The sequence below is a fragment of the Meleagris gallopavo genome, chromosome 12 (genome assembly GCF_000146605.3).
Source record: "Meleagris gallopavo isolate NT-WF06-2002-E0010 breed Aviagen turkey brand Nicholas breeding stock chromosome 12, Turkey_5.1, whole genome shotgun sequence".
In the NCBI taxonomy this organism is placed as follows: Eukaryota; Metazoa; Chordata; class Aves; order Galliformes; family Phasianidae; genus Meleagris; species Meleagris gallopavo.
In genome coordinates this window covers 3,017,106-3,032,132 of record NC_015022.2, presented here as the reverse complement: position 1 = coordinate 3,032,132, position 15,027 = coordinate 3,017,106, and the positions used below count along the sequence as shown (strand labels likewise).

Genomic DNA, 15,027 nt, shown 5'->3' with positions numbered 1-15,027 from the left:
TGTTTATATCAGAATGCATGAAATTTTACCACTTCAGTGAAATTGGTATAACACATACACATAAGCACACACAAATTAGATCAGAATACAGCTTCAGCATCTGTATGCTGCACTTAATTTACTTTGCATTTAAAAAAGGAAGTGATGCAGCATGTTGATAATACTGCCCTACAGCACATTCCACAAGTAGACACAGGACATGAGTGAAAACTTATGAATAGTGGATTAAATTAAATTACAAGATTTCCATGTTAAAAGTACCCACAGTGACTGATAGTCATTCTTCTGGAATAAATCAGTTAATTCTGATGAGGGATTTAGAGTGAAGAAGAAAGGAAGTATCTCCCACACGATTTCCTCTATCCCCAGTGCAAGGGGATAGAAGCTTGAAAATGGCAGAGAACTGAAGGACTCACAGGCCAGAAAATAGTTTAATTCCATATCTCCTAAAGAGGAGGCTTCCTGTTTGTACTTCTCAACTTCATATTGTAACCTTCCAGGGATAAGTAATAAATGCTCTGCATTTACTCAGTATAGAATTTAAGCAAGCAATAGGTCTGTGGTTTGGAAAGCAAGTATTTAAAGCAGATAGAAAACTGTTTAGACCCAGCAATATTCATTCCAAGCAAGCCCTATACGACAGAACCTTCAGAATATGAGTGTATGTATGTATCACATCTATTGCAAAAACCTCATTTGTTTCTCAACACATTTTATCACAGCTTTTTTGGAAATAGCATCTTTTATTCCAGTATGATCTGTAAATGATATTGCACTAAGAGAACTTCAGAATTAAGATGAAAGATCAGTTCACTTCTGAACTCTCGAACAGAATTGTCAGCGAGCAATCAAAAACTAGTTCTGAGGTTCTCCCATCTTTCTTTTCTGATGAATCCTTAAAGCTTAGACTGTCCCACTAGGCAGACGGAGGTAAATAGTTTGGTTAAAATGCCTGAATCACATTGCTCAGTTAGCCTCTCCTTGCAAACTTAAGTTTGAGAGAGTTAAAGATCCTAGTAGCTGGATGGAAAGGATAAACAATGTTGTCAGTGAGAAAGTAGCACCCTTAAGGCAACAAAAGTTGTAGCTTGAGAGGGCAACTGACAAGAGTTCGTCATGGGAAGAGGTTTTAACAGAGCTGCCTTGTTAATCAAAAAAAGCGAACCTAAGATGAATGAGGAATCAAGCATCAAGACAAAGCCTTTTAAGAAAAGTAATTAAGGAATTAAAAAACTAGCTCTAACTGCTTTCAAAAGCTGAAATCCTCAACAGATAGGCTTCAGATTCCAGCATAAAGGATTATAAAATAGTCAAGAAATAAAAACTCTCATATGTTACTCTGGCAGTACTGCAGAAATTAGTTTGATTGAAGTAGAGTGCCAAATCACAACAAACATACAAGAAAATCTGAAAGATCACGAAGCTCAAGGGACATACTCCAAGACAGCTGATTCAATTTAAGTAAAAACAAAGAACATTAACACCTTTTATTCAAGAGTTGTTTTTTTCTGTGCTTCCAGGTGTGGTCACTGAGCAAGCACAACCTGCATCAAATAGATTAGCCTCCTTCCCGATTCAATTCTTGAGATCAAATTCCAGAAGAAAAAAAGTCATCATGATACTAAAATTCTGAACCTCCCAAACCCTCCCTCATACTCTGTTATTGTCCATTTCAGTGGGGCCTGATTCTTGAATAACTCATTTTCCTGACTACTGACTGGTTACCTGAATTTGCCGAGCTCTTCTATTGCCTAAGAGATGAATTCTTGGTTAGCCTATTGTATACGAGAAATAGTCATTATCATAATTGCTATTCTTTTTATATAATCAAGAAAGTGGATGAAAAACTTTCTGCCAAATGCAGAATTTGATCTATGTTTGATGTACATTTCATGATTTGAAAAATAAATTGAGTATTCAGTTACCTACCCATTTTCAGTAGCACTCACTACATATGGCTGTTTCTCAAATTCTCTTGCCTTTGCCAAACAAGTTACAGAAGCAGTATGGCCAAAAAGAATTTCTTTAGATGAAATCTAGGAGAATAATACAATGGTTTAACTTAAACAGAGCACTTAATAAACTACCAAGGTCTAAAAGCTAGTAAATCCTACTTTTAGACATTATCAGTAATTGACAATGTACTTTATATTCTTATGTTCTTCAGCTATGTTTCTGAAATATACAGACATGTGTACAGATCATGCAAGTTTGCATGCTGCCAATAGGAATTATAGTCTTTAATCACTGCTGTCTAGAAACCGCTCCTGAAAAATTTCTGGAGTGTCAAATGTTATAGAACAGGCAAAGCACAGAATCTCTCTGGCCTACACTATGCTGCAAAATGAGAAATGGCAAGTGAAGCAGAGAGTTGATATAGCAAAGTACTTAAGCATGTATTTAATACCGTGTGTTTAAGTTACACCTCTGACTAGGATGAGCTTCATCTCATACAAAAATCATCTTAATGGGAAAAAAGTATCAGCATAAAAGCATAAACTAAAATGTCAAGATATGTTCAAACTGAAATGGCACAGCAAAATCCAAGAATAGAACCATCACTAAGAACACAGAATAAAAATTTAGAATTGCTTTGACTTCGTTCCACTTTCAGAGAGGTGGACATGAAATAGAATAGTAGTAACTCAACAGTAGTTTTGCAGTTTAATTATATCATAATTAAATATTTAATAAATGAAATATAAAATTAAATATATAATAATTAAATAAAATATATCAATATTTCATCTTTTATCTTGAAATGACAGGCCATGGTCAACCACTGTATTAAAGAAAAAAGATTTCACAGTCTAAGAACTGCAGTACTTGTATGTTTACTTACAGCAATTACAACACAATCTCAAAATAAACATAAGTCAGCAATCATTTATGAAAATTTTTCTAATGTCTGCAAAAAATTGGTTACTCATACAAGTGCTTTAACATTTACAACTTTGCTTCATAATGTATGGTTTATAATAGGAAACTTATCTTTAATAATTAATTTAAATGCAAGAGCCTAGGGAATTCACTGTTGATAGTAAAAGGTGAAACCTCAATTCATCACTTTGGTAGAAACAAACCTTTAATTCTGATGAAAGATCCCAGAGACATATTTGCCCCTCTTGACTTCCTGTAACAATAGTCTGCTGGTCATCTGTAATCATAATGGCAGTGATGCTGTGAGAGGGAGCAATTCTCCCCCACACTGCCACAGCTGGTATTGATACCCTCATAGCTCACACCTGAAAACAGAAACAAGCCAAGGTGAGGTGATTTTAAGCCACATGGAACATAAAACAAATAATTAAAATAGACAACCACCAAATAAGCAAAACAAAACCACAACAACAGAAAAACACACAACACACTTGAGGAAAAAAAAAAACAAACACAACCAAGCAATTCAATCAGCATTTGAAGAGGGGAGCTCTGAAAAGCTGATGAAGGAGACCGGCTTTGCCAATATCTCATTAACGCTTTTATTAATAGCTTGAGAAGAAAGAAGGGACAGAGAAGTGCTGCTATTTTAAATCTGTGCTGTGCCAAAAAGGACAAGTACTACTACAATGTAAGCATACTCTGCCCTACATAACATGCCTGAGCTCTAGTGGGCATATGCCACTCTGTTTTCTTGCTGATTTAGTTTGGTAGAACTACCATACTTACCTTACCTCCTTCTACCAGGGGTGTTAATCATGCTCAGCAGCAAACTATCAGAGCACAGAAGTTGGCAGGTGAAAATGGGTATCAGTAAAGAGTTCATGGTTCCTCAGAAGGTAAAGGAAGATGAAGATAGTGGTGGCTGGAAGGAGAGAATGGATTGAGGGTGGTCAGGAAAGCAGAACCTCCTAGAGACACAAGAAGTCCAATAGGAAAGTATGAGGCTGAGACATAGCTGGGAAATGAGTTGTTGAACACAACAGTTAATTCATCCTAAATCACATGTGCCTTGTCTCAAAGATTTATCAGCATAATAGATTTCAATCACTACTAAGGAATTGAAACTGTCCAAAATGACTACTGGTCACTAAATTCCTGTGAACTAAGTATGTAAGAAAATATTCCAGTGTACATACGAACAACAGTACAGAAGTTTTCCTTTTTACAAAAAATTCAACTTCTCCACATATAAAATTTGACACTTGTTTGTTTTAGAAACTCTTCAGCCTTCTGTATTTGCTTCGCTTCAATCAAAATAGTTGATAAAAATGCTGTCTCAATGATCGCATAAGCATTCTACTGCATTTTTCTTGCCTTCAGGTTCCTGTATTCCTAAGCGTCCAACATCTTTCTACAATATACCCAACAGCATCTTCAAAATGAAAGCCAGCAAGTAGCAGAACATTATTTGGTACTTCAAAGACAGTTTCACCTAAAAAACTTCTATTTGTCCTGTCAAGACAAGTATTCAGGGAACTTAACACACACAATTGCATCCTTTGGGTCATGTTACATGAAAGGACTGGTTGCTAAAGAAAGGCGTAGATGAGCAATACCTAGCAGTGTCTTTACATGAAGTATTCCTACAATAAAACACCACGGTCTACCTGAGTACAACTGCAAACTACTCCCATGTGTAAAAGCTGCCTCAAGATTCCCCAGTTAAGTGGAGTATCAATACTCTACCCTAGGGTGCTCTTTCATTTTTCCAGGAAACCTACACAGATGCTTCAGGAGCATCTATTTACCTCCATTCCCTTTCAATTTATTAGAAAATTATGCCAAAACATTGTTGTCTTCTTCTAGCTCTTGTCAGGAATGGAGAATGATGTGAAATGGACTTGTGCCAATCAAAAAACTCCTCAGAAAACCAAAATTCTCTTAAGCTTTAGTGAAGACAATTTTGACTCCCACCAGCCCAAGAAAAATGGACAAATAGCTGAAGGAGTCTCAGCAACATCAAAGTGTTTGCATACATCACATATTGACATGAGATGAAGAGCTCAGTGACCAAGACAAAGGACTGAAATGGTTGGTGTGGCAGTCTATCAAGGCAGGTCAACCTACCATACAATATCAGCCAGAACATCAAAAGCAGAAGAGGAACCTCAAAAATTAATTACAAGAATTTCTTCAGTAACTCACACACAGCATACTTTCTAATTTTGCTGTGGGTATGCATCAAAATATTTAGAGAAGCAATTGATCTCAGCTTTAAAATGACTTCTCTCAAACTTACTTTTATAAATTTCTGGACATATTAAGTATAATGCTTACTGAACAAGAGTAAAGTCTTTTTCTTTATCTTAGTGCCCTGAAAAGGAAGGTGTTTTATCCAAAGTCTAAAAACATATTTTTAGGTATTGGCTAGACAACAGAACTTCACTGTTTTTATGATCCTTACAAAATGGTGTCTTCTGAGTTAACAATTGAGCGATAAACCAAATCCTTGGTCTTTAAAGTGTATTTTCTCCTGAATACCACATAACCATTTATACTTGTGCCATGGGAACATTCAGTTAGTGTAAAACACCATGCAGCAGCAGATTGCAGGTTCATATTGCATTGAATAAAAACCTTAAGTCGTGTTTTCAAGTGAGAGAAATACAGAATCAAAATCAATATTCTTAGCACACCTACTGCTGAGCAAGGGGTGTGTAGTGGAATTAACTACAAATTGAAAATTTAAATCTCTAGAATTTGTTATTATTGAACAGGGCTGCTCTGAAAGTAATGCCTCCTATTTTGTTGTGTTGGCCCACAACATCAGAGGCAGATGGTGGTGGTGTGGCAGCAGAGGTTGAACCTTCCCACCAATATTCCATTACATTTTGTTGCTAAGTGACAGATGGCAGCAGAGGGGCAGTCTGATGGAACACTGTTTGAAGCAAAGGGGTGGAACTGAATTCCCACGTGCAAAAGAAATAGCACCTGCTGACATTCATCAATGCTTGTTGTATGTTTATGGAGACCAACCAGTGGAGGTGAGCACAGTGAGACAATAGGTGGTGCGTTTCAGCAGTAGCAACAAGGATCATGAAATGCAAGCAGTGTTTCAGATGGTGATGAACAGCTGATAGACTAGAAGGTGACAGACAGCATCAGGACTTTCCCCTTTGTCTTCTTACCAGTGAGTGCAAAGACTTCTCGATTGTCCTTACATTCTACAGCAACCTTTGGGACAAAAGGAGCGTTGGGAGGAAGTAAACGACCACTCCAAGGAATAACAATGGATCTATAGTGGACTATCGCGATGCTAGATGGCTAGCTGACATTGAAGGTAGCCAGATAAGGCTACGTCTGTTGGGCAATTATTAGGGGTGGATAGGATAATGAATTTGAGAATGGAGTGAATATGCAATACACGTGAAAATATAACCTGTTCACGAAAGATCAAATAAAAAAGTTCAAGACAAAGTGCTCAGAAAGTACTGATGAGCGGTGTCTCTTGGGATAACAAAGGAATGATTCTTCTGGACTTCCTAGAACACGGGCAAACCATCAACGCTATCACATCATGACTGATGCTCACTAAGCTGAAACCTTGAGCTTCCAGAGTCAAGCCAGAGAAGTAGATAATCTCTCTCTTGCAACACAATATGGGCCAGACCCCATACGAATTTGAAGACCATGGAACACATTGCCGGTCTTGCCTGGACTATCCTATCACACACACCATATAGTCCAGATTTGGCACCAATGAAAGATAGGCTACGTGGGCAACATCTTCTTAGGAGCAACATCATGGTAGCAGCTGTGAAACAGTGGGTGGCTCTCATGCTGCTGCACATTTTTACAAGCACGACAAACAGGCTCTTTATTGCTGATGAAAATGCATAGCTAAGGGTGGTGTTTATGTTGAAATAGTGTTTTATAGCTGAGAATGTACTCTATCAAATAGTACTACTGTGCTCTTCGTATCTGTTGTATTTTCCATGAAATAAATAGAAGACATTACTTTTGGAGCAACCTAAGATAATCCATTTGTACATTTTCAGACCATAACTTATGAATTTATAAACAGATATTACTCTGGACAAATCATTCTAAAATCCCTTATATGTAATTTTTCACACAAATTTTTTGCATTTTTGTCCTTGTGTTGTGACTGAAGTGCAAGAGAAATAGAGGACAAGGTATACGAACTTGTGTTAATATAATTGTCCTTAAATCTTCCTCCTCCTCTTAACTTTCTTTAAGATCAAGATATTGATGTACAAGATAAAGAATACTTTGCATAAATGTTGTGACTCTACAAATACCACAACTGCCCTAGAAACACTGCATGCTTATTTGCACAAATGCATATTCACACTTTGTCTGAAAATATTAGTTTTATCAAAGGTATGTAGTGAAGCTGATAGCACTTAAGGCAAAATTTCTTACTTTTTAAAAGCAAATAATTTATCAAACTATTCCTTTAAAGAGGTAAAGCATTTCCACAAAGTCAAATACTGCCCAAGGCATTTCTCGCCTGCATGTAAGCTTATCAGCTCATGTTAAATTCCTCCAGCTTTGCCCATTCAAGCATGTCTGATTCACAGTGTTAACTCATAATCCAACTTTAAATCAGGTTCCTCAGTCATGTTCCCATTTCTCTCTGCTTGCAACCTAATGAACTCGTTCGTCCTGCCTTGCTCTGACTGCCAGAAAGTATTCCCTCATAACAGTAATTTTTTTTTTTTGTTCTTAGTTAAAAATATACTAGTTCATTCCATCTATAATGTCACTTCTCCACCATCCTGCCCCTACTTTTATGAACACATCTTACCAGAACCACAGCACAAGCCTCTTAACTTTGAAAATTATCACAATTTGTACAGCTTAGAGGACTTCAGCTGTACTTTTTTAATTTGGACCATTTATACAGCATCAAAACTTCTCTTTGAGATGCTGAGTACAACTGTTGCTCTAGAGAAGCTGCTATGTATTTAGAAGTCCATTCAAAAGACATAATAGAGCAGAGAGGAGGAGAATCTTCCTAAGCACGTATTCACACCAAGTTCAAGAGAAAGTTGAGTATTCTGTTTTGCTCCCAGTCAAGTCCAGAGTTTACATTTAGTATTTGGCTCTGCATTTATTTGTAGGCAGATCTGGCTCAAAAGAATAAAGGAAGCTTTCTTTTACTTAATATATGGAAAAATATTAAACTATTAAGTACAGTTATAGGAATCATTTCATTAAAAAAACATTCTGAGTGCAGACTTCAGAATTCATTGGTTCCAGTGCATGTCAAGGTCTTTATAACTAGGAAGTTAACTTGCCTGAGATGTAATCTCAAATTGTTCAAGCAATAAAACAATCGTTCTGGCAGAATGCTTCTTTTCATACCTGCAGAACATTCCATGATAAAAGCAACCAAACAGGCATTTATAACTTATCTGGGGAAGGAGAAAGACTGTATACATACATAAAATTAAAGAAAAAAAATCACCCCACAGGTAACAATCACAGTGTCAGGAATCCTTTTCTGGCTTCTTACATTTACTTATTTTGCATTTCCTAAGCAACCTGTACGTTTTGCAACATGGTCAGTTGTTGCAAAATCCAGTTACATACACAATGATCAGTACAGGCAGAAAAAGAAAGCAGAAATTTTTATACAATCTTGGAAGTATTTTGAGATGAGAAGCACTTAGCTGTTCATTTTGGGTTCAAAACTCAGATATTTAGGCAAACTGATTAACAGTAGCTATTGAAATTGTATGAAGGCAACATGCATCTTCAAGTCCATCAAAATTCTGTTTGCCCAAGCATTTATATACTTGATAGTTACATCAAACACTAGTTGCCCCTTCAATCTTCTTTAGTTTTATTATAATATTATGGCAAGAAGCTAAGTTTAATTAGAGACTGGTAGGTATTCACAACAAACCCTTAAGGATTTCTGTCTATTCTTTGCCTTTATCTGCCATTTTATTAATATTTTAGTTGGTGTAAAAACTTTACTTAAATACTGCATTGACTTCCAGTCCCTATATTCTGTATAGCTATGACAACTCTCGGATTTTTTCTTGTCCACAATATAGAACAAGTCCAACTAAGAGTCACAAATACCAAAATATCCTTACAAGGTTTTCTCTCTAAATACAAGTGACCTAATGCTGTACTTGCAACTTTCTGACATCACGTTGACGCCTGCAATGCTGCTCACAACTTTACTATAAATTGCTCTTCAGAATCCCATTGTATTCATGAATCTGAACACAACAATATTTTGCAGTTCGTGAAGCAGCAGAGTACATGCAGGTTTTTATAGGTTTAAGCAATGCAGTAAATTAGAAAAGAAAATGAAATACTGAAAAAGAAACTTAGAATAGAAATTAGAATACAATAGAGATGAAAAGGCTCCAAGGAATAAGACTATTCTTTGTCCTACCTCTTCATGTTTTAATACATTTTTCAAGAACGTGAACCATTACACACCTTTCCCTCTACTTGGCTTTGATAGCTTCCCCTCATTCTCATTCTGGAGACCCTGGCTGCCACTACACTGCTAGTTTAAGATTTAACGGGACTTCTTCTGAGACCTGCCAGGCCTACACCTTCATCAGCATGAGGAGTCACTGCTGAGTGACCACCAGATCTCCCCTGGGGTGTGACTGCGCTGCTTTTACAGTCCAAGGGAGCAAGAGCCTGGGACCAGGAATCAATACAACTCATTTTAACTAGCAAGAACCACCTAGTAATACCTTGTTTGTATTTCTTGAACGAGTGACACAAAAAACACTTATTTCATTCCACACAGTAATTCACCACAATCAGAAGGAGCACAGTAAGGGCAACACCATCTCCCAGCTGCTGATTACATCAAAGGTTTGCAGCACAAATTCAATTTTATGATGTTAATCTCAGCCTGCCACTCAGAAATTTTCTCTGAGGGATATGATTTTTTTCTCTGGATTTCATTTTAAGAATGATTTTCTTCTTCAACAATCAATAAAGATATGTTTTCATCAAAAGACTCTATCTTGGCAGAATTCTATTGGCCATTTGAAAAGCTTTTGGTGACACAATATTAATTAAAATAGTTTATTTTGCTTCTAAACTGGAAAATGGGGCAGCAAAAACACCAGCAACTTGGAACTCTTGTGCTGTACGCATTGTTATAGGGTACAGTAGAATAACCTGCACCTCCTTGAAGTTAGCACTGTTCCATAACCTATTATTTTAAGCTTGCTATAAAAGCATTGTGAGACACATTTTTCCAAGCATTAAAAAAAAAAAAACAAAATTCTTGCAAGATTATAAAATCCCTTTCTTCCACCATCATTAAATGATTCAACAACAAAAATCTTGGATATAATAGCTGTCTACATATTTGATAACCATTAATGCTTGTGAGCTAACAAACTTCTTTTAAACCACATACTAAGGATCTTGTGTATACGCAGTTCATTTGGAAAAAATATACAAGTGCTCAGAGACATAAAAATGTAATTGGAAAAATTATATTTGTTTTATTGTCTGCAATTTTACTATCCTAACATCCTATCTAATAGAATAGTTGTCTGTAAGAAAAGGTTTTGAGCAATCCTTCAAGTGCACGAATTCTTGGCCACTTCCAAAATCTTAAGTATATAAACAGTATCGCTTAAGTCTTCTGTGGAGTTACTCATTTAAATGGTGAAATGTGTTGCTAAAATGGCTTTAGGAAACTTATCCCTCCCTTCTTACAGAAAAGCATGTGGGAGAAGACAGCCATCAGTACCTGCAGAAGTTTGATTTCTACAAAGCTACATCTTATTGACATACATACATGTTTTAACCTTAACTTTTATATATGTTATTTGTACATTATGTTTATCTGTAAGGCGCTTTTTTTTTTTTTTGGCTTTTAAGTGCTGCTTCCTTGTGCTAGCAAACAAACAGCTTTGTGGATTTTTCTATTAATTACAAACAACTCTGCTCAAATGAATTAATGTCTTTTAAGGCATTTAAGATACCTACATGCATCAAAGGGTCTGCTAAGGTGGTTCCACCTCCAAGTTTGTGACCTATACTCCTAGGAAAACATAGCATAACAAACTTCAAGTCCGTGTCAAGAACTCTCACAGATAGAAGCCAAAGTCATGTATCACCTACAAGAACTTCAATGAACTTTCATTTTTATGAAACACCATATTCTGTAACAAACTAGCCATAACTAAGCCTACAGAATTCATTATTTACACTGCTTTAATACAGAAGAAAATCTAGCAAGGTCAAGATGTTAAACCTGAAAAACTTAAAAATAAATAAAATCCCCAAGAAAAAGGCAGCAAATATGCATCAAAGATTGAGTCACTCAGTTTGTCTTCCCTGAGTGACCTTGAAGTCACTGAAGATACATCATCAGAAGGGTGTTGGTCTAGGTTCATCTACACTATACTTCAGAATGTTGAAGCAACAAACAGAATTGGAATCAGATGCTAGAAATAAAACATTTCGCCAGCCTTTGGCTTTTGTATAGTGATGCAATAATCACTAATTAGTAGCGTAATCAAGCACATCATCATGAAAGTTTCCCAACTGTGACTATTTGAGAACTCTTCATTTTCCCTTTTGCTCTTCAGCTACTCTTTATTACCAAACAGGCCTCTACACAATGTTCCCTCCTGTGGGGCACACAGCTGTTTAGTGTAAACAGCCATGAATGATTTATAATATACACACAGCCAGACCATTACAAAGACACAGTTTATTATGAAGCAAAATCAAAGTCCGAACCTGACTCAATCCTTTGCAATGCATAGATTGCACTCCTTGTTACAGTATATTTCTAATTTTAACATTTGAAGTGTTTAATGAGAAGCTTGCTCTTGTCGCACCATCAGCCTTGAAAGCAGGACAGACCTCTGGAGCAGAACCAGCTTACACAACAGTAGTTTTTGTAACGAGCATTCCTAAACTTCACATATCCTTAACGAAGGCATTTGCAACTTGGTAGCTACAAACACATTCAGGAAACACCACTGTGTTATTTATGTAATAAATGCTGGAAAGACTACTAAGAACATAGTCCAGCAACCAGCCCACGCCTCTGACTGCTTGAGACCATACCCTTCAGTGCCATATTTACTCTTCCCTGAGTGCCTCCAGGGCAGCAACTCCCCAGCAACCTGGGCAGCCTGTTCCAGCGCCCAGGCACTCTTTCTGATTTCCTAATATCCAACCTGAATCACTCCTTAGGGCTGTGCCTTCTCATCCTATCACCGTTATCCAGGGGCAGAGGCTGAGTCCCACCTCACCACAACCTCTTTTCAGGGACCTGCAATTGAAGCAATGACTGAAGAAAGAACCGTGACCACAGGGCTCTAACTGAGCCCGCTTGATTAACTGAGCAGAATTCCTAACCAGAACCACTGCTAAAAAATAAGGTATGGAAGGTGTACATACATCTCCAGATATTTTGGAATCTAAACACCCACATCAAACAGAATTAAAGCTTAAATACAACACAAACATAGAGCCGTTGCTGACAGATACGCATTACAGTTAAAAGAAAAAGTTAACTCCACTCGAGCAAGTTCCCCAGCCGGCCAGTGCAATGAGAAGGGTGGCAGAGGCCGCGCACAGCGGATCTCGCCCTGTTCTCCCGTCACCCTGCACAGCCCGAGCCCCGTGCGGGGGCTGCAGAAGCAAAGGCTCGGGTACAGCACGCGCCTCGCCTCGCGCCGTGGGGAGGCTGCACTCCACACTCAGCGATGCGCTGACAGGAGCCGAACCGGGCCGGCACGACCCCTTACCTGGAGCCGCTCTGGGCACCGCGAGCGAGGGAAGCACCGAGAGGAGAGGCAGGGAGCGAGGCCAGGCTGCCTCCTGCTCCAGAGGAATCACGCGCGGCTCTGCGCCCGCCGCCGAACGTGGGGCGGCAGTCGGAGCAGGGCTGGTCCGAACCACCCGCAGCTCGCTCCGCCCGCAGCCCGGTCGGAACGCAGAGGTGACGCACTCGTACGGCAGCTCTCCACCTCTATAGCTCGAGGGGAAAGAATAGGGAACCAGAAGAAAGGAGAAACAAAACAAGAAAACAAGAAGAAAAAAAAGAAAAAAAAGAAAAAAAGTATGTAAAAAATGAAAAGTTAAACTTTGGTGACGCCAAAACAGCTCGTCCATCTACCCGCCTCTCGCTAATGAGGCGAGGTCGCGCCCCACCCAGGGCAGCTCCGACAGGTGAGCGCCCGCCCCTCGGAGCTCCCCTAGCCGGTGATGGAGCACAGGTGATGTTTAACTACCGCACAAGGCAAAGAGGTATTGCGCTTCTGCTTGCCGCAGCGGGACGCAGGTGTTCCGTGAGGGGCGGGCGGGGCGCGGAGCGGCCGCTGTGGGCTCCCAGGTGGGCGCTGCGGGGGACCGTGATTCCAAACAGGTGTGGGGACCGCGCCTGAGGTCAGCGCGAGGCGGGTGGGCTCTGCGCGGGGCGGGGGGTACGCGCTGCTCAGCTTCGAGGCTTAAAGGGAGCTTAGGTGGGTTGAAGTGAATAGAGAGCGAGCCAAGAGGAGAAGAACAAGTAGGTGAATGTGGTGTCGGTTCACGAGCGTGCGCTTTTCTTGTTCTGCGCGGCAGACATAATGTAGCCGAGACCTGGAAGTTGTTGCTGTGAGTATCCAGTATGGGCTGGCCGCGGTGTGTGCTGTGAGTTTGTCACAGATGCTGGAAAGCTCTTACGGAGTTGTGTAAAGGGCTGCAAACAAAGCTGTGGGAACTGGTGTTACTAAAGAGTTTGTGTCTCCAGGTCTGCTACTTCCTGACTTTGGTTTTTTATGTTTACTGGAATTATATTAAAACGTAAAAAGTCCTGAGGGGTATAAAGAAGTTTGGTTTTTAGTGCCTATAGTTTTCATATTTTAATGCAGTAACTACTGTGGTGCCTTATGTGCACTGTTTTTATCTTTGTTTTATTGAACTCGCACATATGTTGGGATGTTTCCCTAAGGCATCTGCTTTGAGATAAAGAATGATATTCTGAAGTACGTTGGTGTGATTGTAGCCTTCATCCATAGGGTACATCATGGAGGCGAGAAACAACAAAGAAAAGAAGTTTGTAGAATTTGTGGAACTTTGAAATGTGCTTCACCCTATCCCCCACTAAGTTCTGCATTTCAGCTTTTGCAAGATACATTGTTTACTTGAAAATGTATTTTATTTCTTCTAAACAACTTTAGAGATAGAACTTCTAATATGTCTAATGCTTTTTCATTTTGAGTAACTTCATGTATGGAAGTTACTACCACTAAGAATAGGACCCTAGTGTGAATGGAGTTGTTTAGTTAGATTGCATTCCTATAAGTTATATAAAATCAAATATGATATTTTACGTGAAAACTTTTAGAAGTGCTTATTTCTGGGCTTGTTTCTGGGTTTTTGGTAACAGTCATACTGAAAACAAAACGTACTCACTGTAGTTTATTCTTAGAAAATGAAATACTTTTATGTCGTTTTTCCGTGTGAACTCTTGTCCCAGTTTGTGTGAAGTATGAGTCAGGATCATTGCTGACACTTCTGAGTGCTATTTCTGAACGTGGCTAAAACTGATTCTGCACTTGAGCTCAACAGAGATCACTTTTGTCTACTGAAGAAAAGGAGACCTCTGGACTGTTGGGATCCAGAATGCAAGGGCAGTTAGTAGGTCAAAAAATGTGCAGAGGATAGGGGTGCATCCACTGAATGAAATGGACACTGAGAGAATCTCTCCTGAAGGAGATAAATTGTGGGTTTGTTTCTTCTGCTCCAAAAGCAAACTTCCTGCATGAAAGCTACATTCCTGTTTAGTTCTATTTCCTGAATACCGTTTTCATGTACAGTTACAGGAGGCATGTCTAAACTCAACTCTTTTTTCTCAGTTTTCTGATGTACATACCACTTCATTTTATCTCTTTTTTTTCTTTTGCATATGTGATTTTTTTTATTCTTCTGTTGAAGAGAGCTTATTTAAGTTCATTGAGTGCTTCATTCAGAAATGCTATGTTTATTGCAACCTTGGACACCAGGCTACGCAGAAACATCATGCAGCTAGCTTCTACTTTAGTGTCTTATTTTCCCAAACTATAATTTTATAAAAATAAGGCTTATCATAATGCATGTAAAACTTGAAAATTGTAAATG

The 15,027-nt window shown here is 38.7% G+C and overlaps 1 protein-coding gene across 2 annotated transcripts in view; it reads right to left on the bottom strand.

Annotated features, from left to right (window-relative positions):
- LOC100538950 (WD repeat-containing protein 72) overlaps window positions 1-13,115 on the bottom strand; it is a 28,712-nt gene extending 15,597 nt beyond the window's left edge. The window contains exons 1-3 of one of the 2 annotated variants that reach the window (XM_019619384.2): window positions 12,672-13,115; window positions 3,084-3,245; window positions 1,930-2,036 (exon numbers count right to left, since the gene is read on the bottom strand). In XM_019619384.2, the coding sequence (XP_019474929.1) occupies window positions 1,930-2,036; window positions 3,084-3,236 (260 nt within the window). In that variant the 5' untranslated portion in view covers window positions 3,237-3,245; window positions 12,672-13,115. Of the gene's footprint in view, window positions 1-1,929; window positions 2,037-3,083; window positions 3,246-3,669; window positions 3,797-12,671 lie in introns of those variants that run through there. The other variant, XM_031555262.1, reaches the window with a different exon arrangement.
- Window positions 13,116-15,027: the final 1,912 nt, after the last annotated feature.